Source organism: Microcaecilia unicolor, chromosome 1, assembly GCF_901765095.1.
Source record: "Microcaecilia unicolor chromosome 1, aMicUni1.1, whole genome shotgun sequence".
Classification (NCBI taxonomy): domain Eukaryota; kingdom Metazoa; phylum Chordata; class Amphibia; order Gymnophiona; family Siphonopidae; genus Microcaecilia; species Microcaecilia unicolor.
The window spans coordinates 104947831-104971325 of NC_044031.1; the positions used below are offsets into that span (position 1 = coordinate 104947831).

Below are 23495 nucleotides of genomic sequence, written 5' to 3' on the forward strand. Positions count from 1 at the left end.
TCCCACCTGAAGAAGGATTTGTCTTCTTCAGTAATTTTGAGGGCCACCAACGTTGAATATCATGCAGAGGCCAAGGACACTGCATGCCTTCAGAATATGATGTTGAGAGCATTGAAGCATCAAGGTTACCAGTGATCTCAAACTGCCCTCACCAAGAGGCAGTGGGCCAAGATGATTGCTCATCCACCTCAAGACTGGCAGTGCTATGACAGCCACCAGGGAACCCAAGACATGGGGAAAGCCACTGCTTGTCCCTGGGTTCAGTAGCATGAATCTTGCTACTATTTGGGATAATGTTAGGTACTTATGACCCTGGACAAGTCACATAACCCTCCATTGCCCCAGGTACAAAACTTAGATTATGAGCCTACTAGGGCAGAGAAGGCACCGGTATGTAATATGTAAAACTCTTTGTATCACAGAAAGGCATTATATCAAGAATCTAATAAATATAAAGTACCTGAACTGGAAGGTCTTGTTTTTGGTGGCAGTGACTTCAGTTTGCAGAGTAAGTGAGCTCCAGATTCTAGTAACTGATCCACCTTATAAAAAATTATATAACAATAGGGTGGTTCTGTGTACCCATTCAAAGTGCATTCCTAAGGTAGAGTCGGATTTTTATCTTAATCATCCTGTCAATATTTTTCCCTTGGCTGCATGCCCACAAAGGTGAAAGTGCCTTGCACATACTGGATTGCTGAATGTTACTGCTTCCAGCTGCCCTGGTCAGTTCACTACTTCATTCCGCCTTTTCAACTTCCTGTGAGTGGGACGAAGCAGTGAAACGGACCAGGGCAGCCAGAAGCAGCTGCCTTCAATGTTGCCAGTGCGGCTCACTGCTTAAGGAGGTTTGATTGAGAACAGCAGCAAGACATCAAAAAGGTGAAACCACGGAGGTTAATCTCTCTTTCCGCTCCCCCATACAGCCATCATATCGATTCCTTGTACCCTCAAAACAAAGCAAACAAACCTATGAGCCGCTGCATCTATGTGCTCGTTCTTGTTGAAACCATCTTTATTTGATTTTGTTCTTGTTGGTACTATTTTTATTTGATCCTACTTATATTTTTCAGTTTGAGATTGAGGGAGAAATACCGGATGGTCGGACCGTGCAGGTTAGGGGAGTGGAGAGAGAGATACCAGACCACGGGTGAGGAGGAGAGAGGTAGACATGCTGAACCGGGGAAAATGGATGAGTGAGAGGGAAATATACCAGACCAACCACAGAGCAAAAGAGGGGGACCCTGGACAAGAGGGGTGCTCTTGAGGGCAGTGAAATGTGTGTGCCTTGCTATATGTGGGGTTTCCGCTTCCTGCCTCTTTTACTGATCCTGCTGGAGCTTGGAGGGAAGTGCTGCTCACTGTGTTCCCGCGTCCTCCGCTGTTCATGAGCGAGAGGTTAGGGCTAGTAACTCTCTTTGGGTGAGGGAGACTATCAGGCTTATTTTCGAGAGAGAAGGGCACCCATCTTTCAACACAAATCAGGAGATGGGTGTCCTTCTCACAGGGTCGCCCAAATCGGCATAATCGAAAGCCGATTTTGGGCGTCCTCAACTTCTTTCCATCGCAGGGACGACCACAGTTCACGGGGCGTATCAGAAGCATAGCGAAGGCGGGACTGGGGCGTGCCTAACACATGGGCGTCCTTGGCCGATAATGGAAAAAAGAAGGACGTCCCTGACAAGCACTTGGGCGACTTTACTTGGTCCGTTTTTTCTTATGACCAAGCCTAAAAAAGGTGCCCGAACTGACCAGATGACCACCGGAGGGAATCGGGGATGACCTCCCCTTACTCCCCCAGTGGTCACTAACCCCCTCCCACCCTAAAAAAAAAACTTTAAAAATATTTTTTGCCCTTCTCTATGCCAGTCTCAAATGTCATACTCAGCTTCCTGACAGCAGTATGCAGGTCCCTGGAGCAGTTTTAGTGGGTACAGTGCACTTCAGCCAGGCGGACCCAGGCCCATCCCCCCCCCCACCTGTTACACTTGTGGTGGTAAATGTGAGCCCTTCAAAACCCACCAGAAACCCACTGTACCCACATGTAGGTGCCCCCCTTCACCTCTTATGGCTATGGTAGTATTGTACAGTTGTGGGTAGTGGGTTTTTTGGGGGGGGGGTTGGGGGGCTCAGCACCCAAAGTAAGGGAGCTATGCATCTGGGAGCAATTTCTGAAGTCCACTGCAGTGCCCCCTAGGGTGCCCGGTTGGTGTCCTGGCATGTGAGGGGGACCAGTGCTCTACGAATGCTGGCTCCTCCCATGACCAAATGACTTAGATTTGGTCGTTTCTGAGATGGGCGTCCTTGGTTTCCATTATCGCTGAAAACAGGGAACAACCATCTCTAAGGTCGACCAAAATGTTGAGACTTGGGCATCCCCGACTGTATTATCGAAACAAAAGATGGACGCCCATCTTGTTCGATAATATGGGTTTCCCCGCCCCTTCGTGGGGACTCCTTGCGAGGACGTCATCAGGAAAACTTGTACGCCCTGTTCGATTATGCCCCTCCACGTGCATTAGATTTTTGCGGTACGTACCCTTGTTTTAGTTAAATATCTTACAGCTATTAATAGTTTTAAATTTTTCAAGTATGGTGTTCGTGATATTTAAAAAAATAATGTAGACTTCGGCGCTACAGTTGTGTTTTGTCAAGTAGTGGTTAACACAAGCTATCCGTGGTGGAGTTTGGTATGCACCGCCTATAAATTTGAAGTATCTAGCAAAGAAATTCAATATGATACGTTCATTCACAGATAAATGGTTTCCTATATCTTCTTTAGTCCAGGATACTGTCTGACTATATCTTAGCTGTAACGTGTACGTGTATCACAATGTTTGATGTTCTACATCGCTGTTTCTTGTTTCTATTTTGTATTTTGGAAAATCTTTGAATAAAGAAACTTATGTAACAAATGTTCAGCTCAGCCCAGGGCTGGTTTTAAGATAGTTCTTGCAACAAGATAATGGAAGACAGGAATGACCACTTTTATGTAAAATGCTGTTTCAAACTTTATCCTGTATAATTGCTTATAATTGTGTGTTTGTTACACAATACAACCTTGCAAAATAATTCATAAACTATTTTTTGTAAATTTTTTTTTTTATATGGCTGAATATAGAAGACTAATACATCTTCTGATAAAGGAAAAATGTTGAGTAACTATAATATGTATATACTAGATTGGATTGTAAGCCACATTGAACCTGAACTCTGGGATAATGTGGGATACAAATGTCATTATAAATAAAAATATACACGCTGACTTGTGCAGCATATGGATGTACACAGAGGATGTATAATAACAGAATAACTTTTCATAGGTAGAGTAGTAATTTGCTATAAATTGTAATCAGTGTGTCATTTGGAGGGGAAGGTTTTAGAGACACCCTAGCACGCATTGTATTTGTGCAGAGATTTTTTTTTCTCTTGGTAAAGGCCACTAAAACAGACATCATGTTATGAAAATCAGGTGCTCAACATTCAGAGTTTCTATCTATTTTTTTCCACTTATTTATGACATTTATATCCCACATTAAACATGAATTAGGTTGAAACCTGGGAGCATTTAAAATCTTTTTTTCCTGTGCCTAGATCAAAAGAGAAAGATGGTTTGTGGGAACGTGCTCCTTTTGTTTTGTGGAATGCAGTGATATATTATCAAAGGGGAAAGGGAAATGGGGCTTGATATGCTGCCTTTCTGAGGTTTTTGCAACTACATTCAAAGCGGTTTACATATATTCAGATACTTATTTTGTACCAGGGACAATGGAGAGTTAAGTGACTTGCCCAAAGTCACAAGGAGCTGCAGTGGGAATCAAACTCAGTTCCCCAGGATCAAAGTCCACTGCACTAACCACTAGGCTACTCCTCCACTCCCACAAACAGAGCTACTTTCATGTAGAAGTCCAGAGTTAGTCTAAATGTGCCAAAATTTTTCAGTTCCGTGGTATATATTTATTTTTTCTTCAACTCTGTTTGATTGTAAAAGGCATGTTTGTGTGTGTGTGTGGGGGGGGGGGGTAATCTTTGTATGCAGATGAGTCCCTGGAATAATGATGGCTAAGGGAAAGCAGTAGTAGAACAGTTTTAGGTGAATGACATTTATGTTGTTTACAAACTTAGGGGTCCTTTTACTAAGGTATGCTGAAAAGTGGCCTGCAGTAGTGTAGGCGCGTTTTGGCCTCACGCACAATTGTTTTTCAGTGCACCTGTAAAAAATGCCTTTTTGGGGGGCCGAAAATGGACGTGCAGCAAAATGAAAATTGGCATGTACCCATTTTGGGTCTGACACCTTACCGCCAGCTATTGACTTAGTGGTAAGGTCTCGCGCATTAACTGAGTTGTAATGGTCAACGCGCGTTCAAATGCAGATTACTGCCCGTGCGCTAGAAAATAAAAATATTTTCTGGCATGCATAGTGGATGCGCGTAAAAAATGAAATTACCGCCCGGGCCACTCGGTAGCTGGGTGGTAACTTGGAATTGATGTGCATTGGGCGCGCATAGGCACTTCTGCAGTTTAGAAAAAGGGACCCTTAATTATTTTCAGTGAAAATGAAATCTGTTGGTTGCCTGCTGTGTGTGTATTCCATCACTGTTTCATTATTGCTACCAAGTATTACATATTTAAGGCATATACTTTCAACATAGATTGTTTAAATTTGTTTAGCTAGACCTTACATGTAGATGGTATTGCTTGTTAAATCCAAAGGCAAAACCTAAGGGTGGTTAAACAATTTGGTATAAACTATGTTGTTTATGACTTTATTGCTTTGGGTCCTATTGGATGTTCAGTGCCAGTCACTGGAAACAGCCTGGCATTGAATATCCAGGGTAAGTGCTGATCGCAGCACTTATGCGAGCTGCCTCCTGTTGTCTGAATATCAGGCCTACTGTGTCCCACAAGTTTTTTTTTAACATTTCATGGGTATCCAGATAATTTATTTGTAGATTTTATTTTGGGGTAGAAAGAGATCTTGCATTTTGCTTCCTACAGTAGATAATGCATTTTTATTTTTATTTCTCCTGTACTGTACTGCTTATAGAGAATGTGATTTCTTAGTGTTTCCTTTTCTAGTTTTTGGTCTTTTATTCTGTAATTGGTGAAGATTGGTCTGTGTTCTGTGAGTGACTGAAGTAAGAGATTTAAAAATGTCAGTGTTTCCAAAGTTTCCAAAAGTGTGAATGCAGTTTATATTGATGCAGAATAGATTTTTTACTTAGAAATCCATCATAAAGTTCACTCTAAGGCATTATTTGGTATACTCCTACACAGTAGTCACACCTATATGCCTAGTGCCCCCCCCCCCCCCATGTGTCAACTCTGAGCCTCCCCAAAATGTCAAGTCTGGCTATGCCCCTGGTTTGGCCAGTCCATCCTCCAGAAGCTCTTTGGGGATTAGAATCCAACTCCACCTCCCTAGGCCCATTTTTCTCATTTCTAGACTATTTTCCAAAAAAAGGGAAAAATAGAAAAGGCTAGTTGCCTCCATATGTAGGCATCTGCTTGTTTCAGTGCCTTTCATGATTGTTATATTCTGCTTTTTTCTTTAGAAGGCAGCCTATAGTTAAGGATTCCTATCTGTGAGGACTTGCTATCCTGCTTGTCCTTGGAAAAAACAAATTACTTGCCTGTGGCAGGTGTTTGCCTTGGATAGCAGGATCCAAGTCCTCATATACCCACTCACATCCTCAATGTGTTGTATTCTACGCTCAGCTGCAATAAGAACTGAGGCAGTCCCTGCATGACTATAGCAAGCTGGAAGTGAAACGCAGGCACGGTGGAGCTCTTCAGAAGCTTCTGGAAGAGCAAATGAAAGAAGCCTTTTCCCTTGCTGGGCTTCATCAGCAATGTCACCCATCTGTAAGGACTAGTATCTCCACAGAGATCACTGCTACAGCTAAGTAACTTTTAAGAGCTGGAAAGGGCTTTTATGAAATGTATGAAACATAAAAATTATGCACATGGAAAATGCGTGCCTACTTTCTTGCAATCTGCTTGTAGGCGTTCCTGGGGGGCATAACTTGGGTGAAGTAGAGGTGGGGTTGTATATTTATTAAAAGGTGTGCATTGCAAGTAAACGTGGAGCACACAAACACACATTTATCTTAATGTGTGCATTGACATTTGTGTGCTAATGGGATTAATTCTGGGAGCCTATTTTATACAGACTTAAAATAGGTTCACATGGAGGGGCATAATCGAAAGGGACGCCCAAGTTTTGCTGAGGATGTCCTCGCAAAACGTCCCAATGGAGGGGTGGGGAAACCCATATTATTGAAGCAAGATGGACGTCCATCTTTCATTTTGATAATACGGTTGGGGACGCCCAAGTCTTGGAATTTTGGTTGTCCTTAGAGATGGTTGTCCCTATACTTGGTCATTTCTGATTTTTGATGATAATGGAAACCAAGGATGCCCATCTCAGAAACGACCAAATGTAAGCCCTTTGGTCGTGGGAGGAGCCAGCATTTCTAGTGCACTGGTCCGCCTGACATGCCAGGACACCAACTGGGCACCCTAGGGGGCACTGCAGTAGACTTCATAAAATGCTCCCAGGAACATAACTCCCTTACCTTGTGTGCTGAGCCCCCCTAAAACCCACTACCCACAACTGTACACCACTACTACTACTACTACTATTTAACATTTCTAAAGCGTTACCAGGGTTGCACAGCGCTGTACAATTAACAAAGAAGGACAGTCCCTGCTCAAAGGTTATAGCCCTTATGGGTGAAGGGGGGCACCTAGATGTGGGTACAGTGGGTTTCTGGTGGGTTTTGGAGGACTCGCTGTTTCCTCCACAAACGTAACAGGTAGGGGGTCCGCCTGCCTCAAGTGCACTGCACTCACTAAAACTGCTCCAGGTACCTGCATACTACTGTGATGGAGCTGAGTATGACATCTGAGGCTGGCAAAAAATATTTTTTAAGATATTTTTTGAGGGTGGGAGAAGGTTAGTAACCACTGAGGAAGTAAGGGGAGGTCATCCCCAATTCTCTCCGGTGGTCATCTGGTCATTTCGGCCACCTTTTTGTGCCTTGGTCGTAAAAAAAACAGGACCAAGTAAAGTCGTCCAAGTGCTCGTCAGGGATGCCCTTTTTTTCCATTATGGGTCGAGGACGTCCATATGTTAGGCACGCCTAAGTCCCGCCTCCAATACGCCCCCTTGAACTTTGGCCGTCCTTGCGACGGAAAGCAGTTGGGGACGTCCAAAATCGGTTTTCAGTTATACCAATTTGGATGACCCTGGGAGAAGGACACCTATCTTCTGATTTGTGTCAAAAGATGGGCTTCCTCTTTTGAAAATGAGCCCAATAGGCACCCTGTTATAAAATAAGGCCCTCATTTCTTTTTTGACCATGACTTGTGCTTTCAGCTGAGGCAAAATATACTCAAACCTTGTCATGACAAAGGAGCTTAAGACTGAAGTGTCTTGGAATTACTTTTGCAGTCAGCTGTATATTTCTCCTCTGGCCCCACAAGTGTCAAAATTTAGAAAAATATAAGAGTTCCTTTTTCTTGGAGTTCACATTTCTAGAGTTTTCAGCCCCATCTGCTGGAAGAACAGCATTTGAGGCTAGGAAATAAGGGGCTGTTTTACTAAGCTGCGTAAGTGTCTATCCAGCTCATTTTCGAAGGAGAAGGGCGCCCATCTTCCGACACAAATCGGGAGATGGGCGTCCTTCTCCTAAGGCCGCCCAAATCGGCATAATTGAAAGCCAATTTTGGGCGTCCTCAACTGCTTTCTGTTGCAGGGACGACCAAAGTTCAAGGGGGCGTGTCGGCAGTGTACTGAAGATGGGACGGGGGCGTGGTTAACAGATGGGCGTCCTTGGCCGATAATGGAAAAAAGAAGGGCGTCCCTGATGAACACTTGGCCGACTTTACTTGGTCCATTTGTTTTCACGACCAAGCCTCAAAAAGGTGCCCGAACTGACCCAGATGACCAACGGAGGGAATCGGGGATCACCTCCCCTTACTCCCCCAGTGATCACGCGTATTGGATGCTCGCCAAGTGGCATTTGACACACGTAAGTCATTACCACCCACTTACTGCATGAGACTTTACCGCTAGTTCAGTGGCTGGCAGTAAGGGCACAGACCCAAAATGGACGTATGGCAATTTTGATTTTGCCGCACCTCCATTTTCGGCAAAAATATTTAAAGAGGCCATTTTTTACAGGTGCGCTGAAAAACAGATCGGCGCGTGTCCAAAACCCATGCCTACACTACCATAAGCCATCTTTTAACGCACCTTAGTAAAAGGATCTCTAAGCTTGTAGGTCTCCTGTGCTCTGGACTATCACAGTCTTTGCAGAAGACTTCTGTTGCTTGATGCATTGCCTGTAACTATTTTCAGGTTTGCAGAACTATTCAGAGTTAAACTGGGCTTTTTGGGAGAAAGTGAAGATGATGGCCTATTGATTACTCTCTTTCTGAAAGTGAGTTTATTATTCATTCTCTTCTGTCCATAGATTTGAACGTTACTGTTTGACCTTTACCGTAGAAGAAAGTAACTCTTATGTCAATATTAATTATTTTCATTAGCTTATGGAAGACACAAAGGCTGATTTTACAATGACATTTCGGCAACTCAGCGAAATCACCCAGGACCAGCTAGCAGATAACAATATTCCTCAGGTACCTGTGAATGAACTGTGAATGTTTCTGTACTGAATTTTTTTGCAGCAAAAGGTTTTACCACACACTTCCAGGTTCAGTTTTCAGTGAGAAATGGAAGGGTTATCTAAAGAGTGAGGCACTAATTTGTGAATGTGTGGGCCTATAAGTCACTAAGGGGTCCTTTTACTAAGGTGCGCTGAAAAATGTCTTCCAGTAGTGTAGACGTGGATTTTGAGCGCGCACAGAATCATTTTTCAGCTCACCTGTAAAAAAATGCCTTTTTAAAATTTTTGCCGAAAATGGATGTGTGGCAAAATCAAAATTGTTGCATGTCCATTTTCGGTCTGCGACCTTACCATCAGCCATTGACCTAGCGGTAAAGTCTCACGCAGTAACCGGGAGGTAATGACCTACATGCGTCTGAAAATAAAAATTAATTTTCAGCCGCGCGTATTGGATGCGCGCCAAAAATTAAATTACCGCAAGAGCCACGCGGTAACCGGGCAGTAACTCCATTTTGTACATGGGCGTGCATAGACGCTTACGTGGCTTAGTAAAAGAGCCCCTAAGGGGGTCTTTTACTAAGGCTTAGTCTGAGTTGTCTGCAACAGGTAAAAGACCCCCTAATTTGCCAATTTATGAAAACATGCTATTCCTTTTTCTGGGGTTTGATGTGACTCCTTCCAGTGACTTGGCAAACATACAAAGAATTTGTAAATGTTCACTATGGGGCAGAAAGAATTGCAAAGTGGTTTAGCTTGCTTAAAAGATAGGTGTTTTTTTCCCAGCATAGTTTAAAACCTTGGAAAATATTCAGTTCATGAAGCTAAAGATGTTCTGAGGAACATGGTATGCACTTGTATCTGGCAGATCATTGATTGAATTCAGCATTGTTAGGAGGATTAATATTTTTACATGATTGAATATTTTTATTTTTTAAACATCTCCATTGTATGAAGCACAAACAGACATTTTGCAGGAGGACTACATACATTCTTTTCCTTCTTTTTTTTTCCCTTTTGTAATTTATGATTTTTGTCACACTGGAGGCCAGTAATCAAACTGTACACTTTCTCACTATTGGGTTTGAATCAATAATCAGCAAAACCAAGCACAGGGTTTCTCTTTATTATCCCGGAAAAAATACCTGCTTTTTTTTGGGAGTACTTTTGTCTTCTCATGAAAATTTGAAAATGTCATCTACTTCTACACACACTATTTTCCTCATCTGATCTAGACACATCCTCAACAACACCTCTTATTAATCTGGGCAAAATTACTGTGTTGTAGAGCAACACACATTTTATTTTATTTATTAGGATTTATTTACCGCCTTTGTGAAGGAATTCATTAAGGCGGTGTACAGTAAGAATAGATCAAACGTGAGCAATAGGCAATTACAGCAGTAAAAATATTCAAATAACAATACAAAGTATGGCATGGTATACTACTTACAATGTCAACACAATACGTAATAGAACATTTTAATTGATAGTGAAGGAAAAGCAAAGGTATAACATTTAGATAGGTAAGAGAGTAAGAGTTAGCAAGTAAGGTGACTAATTCAAAGAAAGTTGCACACGAGGTCAGAGAGATAGTTAACATATAGGCACATAATTTTACTTATATTGAAAGAGATTTTCAAAAATGGCTAATTATTATTCTATGGCCCTATTTGTAATTTACATGTGACTTGCATATATGTGTAAAATCCGATTTTAGAGAGGTTGAATTTACACGTGTAGCTACACTGTAGGCTAGGTTCTATATATGGCACCAGAAAATTCCATGTGGAAAAAAAATACGCCTAGGCATATTCTGTAAAATATGTCTAAATGTTTTAGAATAGGCTTAAATTTCCACGCGGTATATAGAATAACGCCGAGCGCCTCCGCACAAGCAGCTGTAGTCACGGCCATGTATACCATGTTTTACTTGGCATAAATCCCTACAACTAAATTAGGTGTAGAATGGGTGTATTCTCTAACGACACTCATAGATTTTAGAAATACCCATGCCCCCCTATGGCCACACCCCTTTTCAACTATGTGACATAGAATTTAGGCGCACCACATTACAGAACACGCTTAACGAGTTGTGTGCATAAATCTTAATGCCAGTTAATGCTTTGACATCCAATTAACAGCACTGATTAGCTAGTTAACCAATTAAGTTACACGCATGGTTATAGAACACGCTTTGATTTCCATGGAGAAATTAAGGCACCATATATAGAATCCCAGGGTATATGTAGATTTGCAAAAGGATGCAGTTTGGGTGGGGCTTGGGCAGCACCAATATTTGCACATGTATTCCCTGTTGCAGAAAGGGATTTATAGCTGTTCCCTGGTATGTATAGGTTTTTAAAAAGTGCTCATTTTGGTCCAGGCCTTTACAGGAGGGATTAAGGGATTAATCCCCTACAATTTATTCCTCCTCCAGATTGAAATAAAATAAAGATTGCCACTTCTGTAGTTAACTAGGAGCATTCACATATATAGGACCCTGAACTGGTAGACTGACAGATGACAAAGGTGATGGAAAATGGAGTTTACTCCAAGGAAAGAAAGGTGAGTATTGGAGTGCCTCAAGGATTGGTATTGGGACTGATTTAACATATATATGAGCTCATTTTCAAAGCAGAAAAATGTCTAAAAAGTGGCATAAATCTGCATTTGGACATTTTTCTTACAAAAACGTTCAAATTGGTAATTTCAAAACCAATTTCTAGATGTTTTTCTAGGAAGTCTATCAGAAGTGCATTCAAATCACAAGGGGATGTGTCGGGAGCATGTTAAGGGCGGGATCTGGGCATTCCTAAAACTTGGACGTTTTTCAGTCATAATGTTTTTATAATAAGGCACAAAAGGTTGCAACAAATGACCAGATGACCACTGGAGGGAATCGGGGATGACCTCCCCTTACTCCCCCAGTGGTCGCTAACCCCCTTCCACCCCCCAAAAATGTGATTAAAAACATTACTTGCCAGCCTCAATGTCAGTCTCAGATGTTATACGTAGGTCCATTAGAATAGCATACAGGTCCCTGGAGTAGTCGAGTAGTGGTGCAATGCATTGCATACAGGTGTGAACCCAGGCTTCCACCTCCCCCTACCTGTTACACTTGTGGAGGAAACTGTGAACCCTCCAAAACTCACCAGAAACCTACTATGCCCACATATTGGTGCCCCCTTCACCTGTAAGGACTATGATAGTAGTGTACAGTTGGGGGTAGATGGTTTTGGGTGGGTTTTGGGGGGCTTAGCAGACAAGGTAAGGGAGCAGTGGTTAGATGTATACCTGGGAGCATTTTATGAAGTCCACTGCAGTGCCTCCTAGGGTGCCCTATTGCTTTCCTGGGATGTGAGGGGGACCAGTCTACTAAAAATGCTGGCTCCTCCTACATCCTAATGGCTTGATTTTGTGTGTTTTGCACTTGGACGGGTTTTTTTTTTTTTTTTTTTCGAAAATGGACCAAAAACAAAACGTCCAAATCACAAAATCTTGTTCAGAACAGAATTTTTGAAAAAAAAAAAGAATAGACATTTTTCTTTTTTGAAAATGAATTTTTTCCCTCTTCAGATTTTGTCTTTTTTGCAAAACGTCCATATCGAAAATGCCCCTCATAGTAACATAGTAGATGATGGCAAATAAAAACCTGCTTATTCCATGCAGTCTGACCAAGAAGATAAACTTATATCATAAATGTTTTTCAAAGTACTAGGTCAAAGTACTAAAGTAAAAGTAAAAATAAATGTGTATTTTAATACTTAAGTAAAAGTACAGTGAAGAACACATTAAAAAATTTACTTAAGTGAAAGTAAAAAAGTTATTGCCTAATATAATACCTTTTGAGTAAAAAATAAAATTACCATAACTACAATGAATGCAGTTATTGTTAACGCTTTTATTCCAACAACTTTATTGCCCTACAATTCAATCCATTTTGCTTTTAGTAAAACTACATTTTTGAAAATGTCTGTCACTTATACAAGTGCACTTGTGAGTCGTTAGTCCAGCACAGCTGAAAAGGTTTTCAACAACTGTACTAGCAGAAAATGGATTGTTCAGTCTGATAAAAAGTTTCTTTAAATCAGGCCAAATTGCAGTATTACGGATGTCTTCAGGCTAGGTCTGCAGGTTTCAATCGAGGGAATCTCCGTATAACAAAGAATACTTTATCATCATTGTTGTCTAATTCATCACTTGAATTCATCATCTTTATATTCATTTTCATCACCATGCTGTCAAATTACAAAGAAGGCTTTCACAAAGTTAGAATCATTGTCTTTTGTTGTTATAATAATTTTTCATCTGATGGCAAACACTGTTTGAATATCTTCAAGAACTGATGAAAGAATGTCAAATATGTAGAAACTCTTCAGTCTTAAGTCCAGAGAAGCAGATTTCCTCTCTAATGACTCTGTCAATCCAATGGATAGTCACCCCAATGTAAAATTTTCTATGGGATGACCAGCAGTCTGTAGAGACATGTCTGTTCACGACAAATTGCTAAAAGCTTCAGCTTCAGCTCTGCTTTAAAATGACCCAACTCTTTGGCTGCCGACCAGTAACCAATTCAACAAACACAGGCAACTCCACTGTTCTCATAGGCTATATTCACTGGACATCAAAATTTAAGATGCGATGATTCACTGTTTACCTGACAAGGCTTACAGTAGCAAAATGTTATTCCCTGTTTTGCTGTTTTATTTGGTTTACTGTGGAATCATCATTCTCCGAGGACAAGCAGGCTGCTTGTTCTCACTGATGGGTGACGTCCACGGCAGCCCCTCCAATCGGAATCTTCACTAGCAAAGTCCTTTGCTAGCCCTCGCGCGCCCGCGCGCACCGCGCATGCGCGGCCGTCTTCCCGCCCGAAACCGGCTCGAGCCGGCCAGTCTTCTTTCGTCCGCACTCGGTACGGTTGTGTTTTCGCCGTGTCGAGCCCCGGAAAGTCGACCTCGCGCGTCCTTTTTCGACGTGTTTTTTTCTTCGGAAAGTCTTTAAAAACTGTTTGGGAAGTGCTCCGGAAGCCCTCTCGGGTTTCGTTTGCCCCTTCCCGTATTTTTCAGATTTTGCCCCGGTAAGTTTTCTTTCGTCGTCGGGGTAGGCCTCTTTTCGGCCTCGGTCGAGATTTTTCTCCCTTAAAGTTTTGGTGCTCACTTCCGTCATTTCGGATTTTGATTTCGCCGGCGTGATTTTTCCGCCCATGACATCGAAGCCTTCCAGCGGCTTCAAGAAGTGCACCCAGTGCGCCCGGGTAATCTCGCTCACTGATAGGCACTCGTCGTGTCTTCAGTGTCTGGGGGCCGAGCACCGTCCTCAGAACTGTAGTCTGTGTTCCCTGTTACAAAGGCGGACTCAGGTAGCGAGATTGGCCCAGTGGAACGTTTTGTTCTCGGGCTCTTCGTCGGCATCGGCACCGGGGGCATCGAGTGCATCGACGTCGTCAGCATCCAGACCTTCTTCCTCGGCTGCGAGTGTATCGGGTGCATCGAGGCATCGAGTCTCTGCATCGGCGCTGAGGCATCGGACGACTGCATCGACGTCGGTGGTACCGGGACCTCGTCTGCTGATGTCGTCGGACGGTGGTGCATCGTCTGGAGTGCAGGTGAGGGCTGTCCATTCCCCTGCTGGTGGCGGTGAGCCTTCGGGTGGGTCTCCCCCTACCCTGAGGGCTCCTGCGGTACAGCCCCCCCGAGATCGACCTCCTTCGGCCTCGGCCCCGAGGAAGCGACGGCTGGATTCTACGTCCTCCTCGTCGGTGCCGGGGAGCTCCGGTGACATGCTTCGGAAGAAGTCGAAGAAGCATCGACACCGGTCTCCTCCCCGCGTCGGCACCGAGAGCTCTGGGTCGCCGAGGGAGTCGGCACCCAGCAGGCATCGGCACCGAGAGGACCGCTCACCCTCTGTTCAGGAGGTGTCGATGCGCTCCACTCTGGACAGCCCGGAACAGCCTCCACGCCCGGAACAGGTTCTGACGTCGACGCCTGCATCGACCTCTCAGCCTTTCTCTGCAGCCGCTCTGAACGAGAGCCTCCGGGCCGTTCTCCCAGAGATCCTGGGAGAGCTGTTGCGCCCTACCCCTCCGGTACCGGCGGTGCTTGCGCCTCTGGTACCGTCGAGCGCGGCGCCGGCTGGCCCATCGCCCGGGGTGAGGTTCCCCGACGTCGGTACCGCGTGCGGTGCCGACTGTGGCCACCTCCCAGGAGGGCTCCCCGACTACGTCGGCGGAGGGAGCTTCGCCGATGCGGGCGAGGGAGTCTACCTCTCGACGCCCCCATCGTGGACATGGCTCCACGGAGTCGAGTCGGGCACGGTTGCAGACACAGGTCCGTGAACTTGTGTCTGACACCGAGGGTGAGGCCTCGTGGGAAGAGGAAGAAGACCCCAGATATTTCTCTGACGAGGAGTCTGAGGGTCTTCCTTCCGATCCCACTCCCTCTCCTGAAAGACAGCTTTCTCCTCCTGAGAGTCTGTCTTTCGCTTCCTTTGTCCGGGAGATGTCTACGGCCATCCCCTTCCCGGTGGTTGTGGAGGACGAGCCCAGGGCTGAAATGTTTGAGCTCCTGGACTATCCTTCTCCACCTAAGGAAGCGTCCACTGTTCCCTTGCACCATGTCCTAAAAAAGACATTGCTTGCGAACTGGACCAAGCCACTAACTAATCCCCACATTCCCAAGAAGATCGAGTCCCAGTACCGGATCCATGGGGACCCAGAGCTGATGCGCACCCAGTTGCCTCATGACTCTGGAGTTGTGGATCTGGCCCTAAAGAAGGCTAAGAGTTCTAGGGAGCATGCTTCGGCGCCCCCGGGCAAAGACTCTAGAACCTTAGACTCCTTTGGGAGGAAGGCCTACCATTCTTAAATCCAGTCTTACCAGCTCTACACGAGCATACACATGCGGAACAATGTGCGGCAGTTGGCGGGCTTGGTTGATGCGCTCCCCCCTGAGCAAGCCAAGCCTTTTCAGGAGGTGGTCAGGCAGCTGAAGGCGTGCAGAAAATTCCTGGCCAGAGGGGTGTATGACACCTTTGATGTTGCGTCCAGGGCCGCTGCTCAAGGTGTGGTGATGCGCAGGCTCTCATGGCTGCGTGCCTCCGACCTGGAGAATAGACTCCAGCAGCGGATTGCGGACTCGCCTTGCCGTGCGGACAATATTTTTGGCGAGAAGGTCGAGCAGGTGGTAGAGCATCTCCACCAGCGGGATACCGCATTCGACAAGTTCTCCTGCCGGCAGCCTTCAGCATCTACCTCCACAGGTAGAAGATTTTTCGGGGGGAAGGAAGACTGGTCCCTACTCTTCTGTCAAGCGTAGGTACAATCCTCCTTCTCGACAGCCTGTGGCCCAGGCTAAGCCCCAGCGCGCTCGCTCTCGTCAGCAGCGTGCGACTCAGCAAGGCCCCTCGGCTCCCCAGCAAAAGCAAGGGACGGGCTTTTGACTGGCTCCAGCAGAGCATAGCCGACATCCAAGTGTCAGTGCCAGGCGACCTGCCGGTCGGGGGGAGGTTGAAAGTTTTTCACCAAAGGTGGCCTCTCATAACCTCCGATCAGTGGGTTCTCCAAATAGTCCGGCAAGGATACTCCCTCAATTTGGCCTCAAAACCTCCAAATTGTCCACCGGGAGCTCAGTCTTACAGCTTCCAGCACAAGCAGGTACTTGCAGAGGAACTCTCCGCCCTTCTCAGCGCCAATGCGGTCGAGCCCGTGCCATCCGGGCAAGAAGGGCTGGGATTCTATTCCAGGTACTTCCTTGTGGAAAAGAAAACAGGGGGGATGCGTCCCATCCTAGATCTAAGGGCCCTGAACAAATATCTGGTCAAAGAAAAGTTCAGGATGCTTTCCCTGGGCACCCTACTTCCCATGATTCAGGAAAACGATTGGCTATGCTCTCTGGACTTGAAGGATGCCTACACACACATCCCGATACTGCCAGCTCACAGACAGTATCTGCGATTTCAGCTGGGCACACGTCACTTCCAGTACTGTATGCTACCCTTTGGGCTCGCCTCTGCGCCCAGGGTGTTCACAAAGTGCTTGGCTGTAGTAGCAGCGGCACTTCGCAGGCTGGGGGTGCACGTGTTCCCATATCTCGACGATTGGCTGGTGAAGAACACATCCGAGGCAGGAGCCCTGCAGTCCATGCAGATGACTATTCGCCTCCTGGAGCTACTGGGGTTTGTGATAAATTATCCAAAGTCCCATCTTTTCCCAGTGCAGAGACTCGAATTCATAGGAGCTCTGCTGGATTCTCGGACGGCTCGCGCCTATCTCCCAGAGGCGAGAGCCAACAACTTGTTGTCCCTCGTCTCGCGGGTGCGAGCGTCACAGCAGATCACAGCTCGGCAGATGTTGAGATTGCTGGGCCACATGGCCTCCACAGTTCATGTGACTCCCATGGCCCGCCTTCACATGAGATCTGCTCAATGGACCCTAGCTTCCCAGTGGTTTCAAGCTGCTGGGGATCTAGAAGACGTGATCCACCTGTCCACGAGTTTTCTCGAATCCCTGTATTGGTGGACGATTTGGTCCAATCTGACTCTGGGACGTCCTTTCCAAATTCCTCAGCCACAAAAAGTGCTGACCACGGATGCGTCTCTCCTGGGATGGGGAGCTCATGTCGATGGGCTTCACACCCAAGGAAGCTGGTCCCTCCAGGAACACGATCTACAGATCAATCTTCTGGAGTTGTGAGCGATCTGGAACGCTCTGAAGGCTTTCAGAGATCGGCTGTCCCATCAAATTATCCAAATTCAGACAGACAACCAGGTTGCCATGTACTATGTCAACAAGCAGGGGGGCACCGGATCTCGCCCCCTGTGTCAGGAAGCCGTCAGCATGTGGCTCTGGGCTCGCCGTCACGGCATGGTGCTCCAAGCCACATACCTGGCAGGCGTAAACAACAGTCTGGCCGACAGACTGAGCAGGATTATGCAACCTCACGAGTGGTCGCTCAACTCCCGAGTGGTGCGCCAGATCTTCCAAGCGTGGGGCACCCCCTGGGTGGATCTCTTCGTATCTCGAGCCAACCACAAAGTCCCTCAGTTCTGTTCCAGGCTTCAGGCCCACGGCAGACTAGCACCGGATGCCTTCCTCCTGGATTGGGGGGAGGGGCTGCTGTATGCTTATCCTCCCATTCCTCTGGTGGGGAAGACTTTGTTGAAACTCAAGCAAGACCGAGGCACCATGATTCTGATTGCTCCTTTTTGGCCGCGTCAGATCTGGTTCCCTCTTCTTCTGGAGATTGGAGTGTTTGCCGACCCTCATCACGCAGGACGAAGGGGCTCTTCTGCATCCCAGCCTCCGGTCCCTGGCTCTCACGGCCTGGATGTTGAGAGCGTAGACTTTGCCTCTTTGGGTCTGTCAGAGGGTGTCTCCCGTGTCTTGCTTGCTTCCAGGAAAGATTCCACCAAGAGGAGTTACTTCTTTCTGTGGAGGAGGTTTGCCGTCTGGTGTGACAGCAAGGCCCTAGATCCTCGCTCTTGTCCTACACAGACCCTGCTTGAATACCTTCTGCACCTGTCTGAGTCTGGTCTCAAGACCAACTCTGTAAGGGTTCACCTTAGTGCAATCAGTGCATACCATTACAGTGTGGAAGGTAAGCCGATCTCAGGACAGCCTTTAGTTGTTCGCTTCATGAGAGGTTTGCTTTTGTCAAAGCCCCCTGTCAAGCCTCCTACAGTGTCATGGGATCTCAATGTCGTTCTCACCCAGCTGATGAAACCTCCTTTTGAGCCACTGAATTCCTGCCATCTGAAGTACTTGACCTGGAAGGTCATTTTCTTGGTGGCAGTTACTTCAGCTCGTAGAGTCAGTGAGCTTCAGGCCCTGGTAGCCCAGGCCCCTTAAACCAAATTTCATCATAACAGAGTAGTCCTCCGCACTCACCCTAAGTTCTTGCCAAAGGTCGTGTCGGAGTTCCATCTGAACCAGTCAATTGTCTTGCCAACATCTTTCCCCGTCCTCATTCCTGCCCTGCTGAACGTCAGCTGCACACATTGGACTGCAAGAGAGCATTGGCCTTCTACCTGGAGCGGACACAGCCCAACAGACAGTCCGCCCAATTGTTTGTTTCTTTTGATCCCAATAGGAGGGGAGTGGCTGTGGGGAAACGCACCATATCCAATGGCTAGCAGATTGCATTTCCTTCACTTACGCCCAGGCGGGGCTGGCTCTTGAGGGTCATGTCACGGCTCATAATGTTAGAGCCATGGCTGCGTCGGTAGCCCACTTGAAGTCAGCCTCCATTGAAGAAATTTGCAAAGCTGCGACGTGGTCATCTGTCCACACATTCACATCTCATTACTGCCTGCAGCAGGATTCCCGACGCGACAGTCGGTTCGGGCAGTCAGTTCTTCAGAACCTGTTTGGGCTTTAGGATCGAACTCCACCCCCCGAGGGCCCTGTTTGTTCTGTTCCAGGCTGCACTCTCAGTTAGTTGGTAAATTTTTTAGGGCAATCTCAGTTATGTCCTCGCCGTTGTGAGGCCCAATTGACCATGGTTGTTGTTTTGAATGAGCCTGGGGGCTAGGGATACCCCATCAGTGAGAACAAGCAGCCTGCTTGTCCTCGGAGAAAGCGAATGCTACATACCTGTAGAAGGTATTCTCCGAGGACAGCAGGCTGATTGTTCTCACAAACCCACCCGCCTCCCCTTTGGAGTTGTGTCTTCCCTTGTATCTCTTTTGCTACATATGAGACTGGCCGGCTCGAGCCGGTTTCGGGCGGGAAGACGGCCGCGCATGCGCGCGGGCGCGCGAGGGCTAGCAAAGGACTTTGCTAGTGAAGATTCCGATTGGAGGGGCTGCCGTGGACGTCACCCATCAGTGAGAACAATCAGCCTGCTGTCCTCGGAGAATACCTTCTACAGGTATGTAGCATTCGCTTTTACATCTTACTTCTGCTTTTACTTTTTACTTTTAACTGCAAGCATTTCGTTCAAGGTCTGCACTGTGGTTCATAAAATCATTCACGGAGATGCCCCGGCCTACATGTCAGACCTTATTGACCTGCCACCCAGGAATGCTAAAAGATCAGCACGTACGTTCCTGAATCTTCATTTCCCCAGCTGTAAAGGACTAAAATACAGACTAACACATGCATCTAGCTTTTCCTACATGAGCACACAGCTGTGGAATGCACTGCCACTTGATCTGAAAACAATCTACGACCTAATCAACTTTCGTAAATCACTGAAGACTTATCTCTTCAACAAGGCATACCACAATGACCCATAAAAGGAACTTTAACGCATCAACACTTACCTGATATTCTGAATGTTTTCTCCCTATACCTGATTGCTAATTCTATTATGTTATTCATGTTCTTTATGTAATACTATTGTATATTTTTCTCTGGAATGACGAATGCTATGATGGAATATTGTAAGCCACATTGAGCCTGAAAAAAGGTGGGAAAATGTGGGATACAAATGCAACAAATAAATATGTAACGTAGTAAAAATTGGTGAAATGTTTACTTAAGTAAAACTAACAAATGTTATCCTGTACTTCTTTACAAGTAAATGTAACAAAACTTTTACGTAAGTACAGTAACTAGTTACATTTACTTAGTTACTATACAACACTGCATAGCATATATGATGTGATGGATATAATTTATGGATAGTTGATCTTAATCTGTTTTTGCTATTTTTGGGACACAGATGGTAGAAGTCTACCCGGTATTGGTCTTACTCCTCAACTACTGGAGTCACTGTTCAAGCCCACTCTAGCCCATCCAGATCTAGCCATAATTGGGGCACAGACAGTAGAAGTTGCCTTCTCTAAGCACCACAAAGTTTTGTTTAGGTTCTGTTCTCTTTCCATATAGGAATCCTTTTTGTTTATCCCATGCACTCTTGAATTCTGTTACCATTTTCATCTCTACCACCTCCCATGGGAGGGCATTCCAGGTATCCAGCACACTCTCTGTGATAAAGTACTTCCTGACTTTACTCCTAAGTTGACTGCCCCCCCCCCCCCCCCCCCCCCACCGCCATCACTACCTCAATTCATGTCCTCATTATTCTACATTCTTACCATCTCTGGAAAAGACTTGTTTGTATATTATTACCTTTCAAATACTTAAATATCTGTTTTATAATTCCCCCCCCCCCCATCCCTCCTTTTCTCTAGAGTATACATATTCAGGTCATCAAGTTTCTTCTCATACATCTTGTGGTGCAAAGCCCATACCATTTTTGTCGCTTTCCTATAAACTGCTTCAAATTTTATGTCCTTAGCAAGATAAGGCCTCCAAAACTGAATACAGTATTCAAGGTGGAATCTGTAGCCAAGCATCCAAACCACAGCCATGTCACATTGTTTTGCCACCTTGAGATCCTCAGACACTATCATCTCAAGGTCCCTCTCTTGGACCATTCCTATCAGTCTCTCACCTTCTATCATGCACATCTCTTGTGGGTTTCTGCATCCCAAGTGTATCAGTTCTTCACATTAAATTGTAACTGCCAGAACTTAGACCATTGTTCTAATTTTTGGAGATCTCTTCTCATGTTTACTACTCCCACAGCACCTCATGTTATTTTATTTTTGTTACATTTGTACCCTGCGCTTTCCCACTCATGGCAGGCTCAATGCGGCTTACATATTGTATACAGGTACTTATTTGTACCTGGGGCAATGGAGGGTTAAGTGACTTGCCCAGAGTCACAAGGAAGCTGCCTGTGCCTGAAGTGGGAATCGAACTCAGTTCCTCAGTTCCCCAGGACCAAAGCCCACCACCCTAACCACTAGGCCACTCCTCCACTACAATGGATCAAGCTTATCTACCATTTATTATGTGATAGTTCATTATTGCAGGATGTACTTAAATCTTTATATTATAACAAATATTAATTTTTCTATTTAGGAATTTTGGGCTCTCCGGGATGTTGCTGTACACACGTCTTTTTCAGACTGGGTCGTTTTGTATCTCCTAAGATTGCAAAAGTAAGATGCATGTAATAATTGCTTTATAAATAATTGCCTGGCACCTGAGTTACAGGTACTGTAAATCCCAAGTGAATTAAGTATGACAAGGGTAGTGAACCCTAAGACCAATCCAGCATTGACATTGTTATGCATGTATCATATGGTTTTAATAATCTTTAATAATCTTCCTAAAAGCCATAACTCTGATAGTGAATTTATGACTTAAGAGAATGTCTTCTGAGACTGTCAATCATATTAGTTAATTTCAAACAACCATATTCTAATTAATGAAAACTCTTCACACAGTCAGCTGTTAAAGCCAGATTAGAAGCACAGCATTTTGAATGGATTTGTTTGTTCTTTCTGTTATCTCCATGGTTTACAACCCTTGTGGTGACTTTCACTGCTACTTCTAGCTTAAGTTTAGCAGAACTAAGCTCCCTTTTGGAGGCTAATAATAATTTTTATATGGAGTCATCAGTATGCACATCACTTCAAAAGGGAATGGGACTTAATATACCGCTTTTCTGTAGTTACATTCAAAGCAGTTTACATATTATATACAGGCACTTATTTTATACCTAGGGCAATGGAGGGTTAAGGGAGTCTTTTACTAAATCTTAGCTCGAGTTATTTGCAGCAGGGCCCATTTTATTCCTATGGGCCCTGCTATAAACTTGAGGTAAGTTTTAGTAAAAGACTCCCTGAGGGGCCCTTTTACTAAGCTGCGTAAGCGTCTACGTGCGCCCAATGCGCACCAAATGGAGTTACCGCATGGCTACCGTGTGGCTCTTGTGGTAATTTTTATTTTTTGCTGTGCGTATCGGACACGTACCAAGTGGCATTTGGCGCGCATAGGTTATTACCGCGTGAGACTTTACCACTAGGTCAGTGACTGGTGGTAAGGTCTCAGACCCAAAGTGGTCGTGCAGCAATTTTGATTTTGCTGCAGATCCATTTTCGGCAAAAATTTTAAAAAAGGCCTTTTATACAGGCGCGCTAAAAAATGGATTTTTTTTAGCGCGCGCCCAAAACCCACGCATACACTACCGCAAGCCATTTTTCAGTGTGCCTTTGTAAAAGGACCCCTGAGTGACTTGCTCAGAGTCACAAGGAGCTGCAGTGGGAATTGAACCAGGATCAAAGTCCTCTGTACTAAGCACTAGGCTACCCCTCCACTCCCCGGCCTTCAACAAATCATATATACAGGTAAAAGACTTGTTCATGATCATACAGGGGATAATTTTATAATAGGAACCTAACTTGTGTGGCACATATGTGTATAAGTTACACTGTTTTTCTAAGGCAGATTTGTGCATACTTTCTCTTTGAAAATTACAACCATGAAAAATACCTGCATGCATTTCCACCTACTATTTAGTACAAACAAATTTATATTATAAAGTATGGGAGTAATTTTACAACAAGTCTCCCTCCATTTAGGTGTCCCAATAATGCAGGGTGACAGCTTATTCTACAAGGTGAATAAAAAAAAAATACCCAGAGGTTTTTTTTTTTTTTGCTACTTTCTCTGCAACTGGAATTTCAAGTAAAATTTCCCAGCTTTATTTGTTGTTACTATCTACGTTTGAGTGCTGAGTGGAATGAGATTATCTTTAAACACAGTGAAGTTAAAGACTTTGTGGTGTGACCACCCAATGATTTTTGCGTGTTGAAAAATATTTGCACTGTAAAACTACCATTATTTGAAAAAAGCTGGGTACCAGCTTACTTTTAATGATGTCACAGTGATATAGACTTTTGTCTGGGGAGCAATGTTGGAGGCTTATCACAAGCTTTACCCAAAGCCGTAAACAATCCCCGAACTTGAGGAAGTGCTGCAATCGACAAGGCTGTTAAGAACTTCCCAAAGTGACTGAAGGCCAATGTTAAAGCTGGGAGTGGACACTTTGAACATTCACAGTGACT

The 23495-nt window shown here is 45.1% G+C and overlaps 1 protein-coding gene across 1 annotated transcript in view; it reads left to right on the plus strand.

The window, feature by feature from the left end:
- LOC115467703 (protein adenylyltransferase SelO-like) overlaps positions 1-23495 on the plus strand; it is a 127576-nt gene that overhangs the window by 87871 nt on the left and 16210 nt on the right. Inside the window, exons 14-16 of the mRNA XM_030199284.1 lie at positions 8366-8447; positions 8554-8646; positions 21505-21584. Of these exons, the coding sequence (XP_030055144.1) occupies positions 8366-8447; positions 8554-8646; positions 21505-21584 (255 nt within the window). The remainder of the gene's footprint in view (positions 1-8365; positions 8448-8553; positions 8647-21504; positions 21585-23495) is intronic.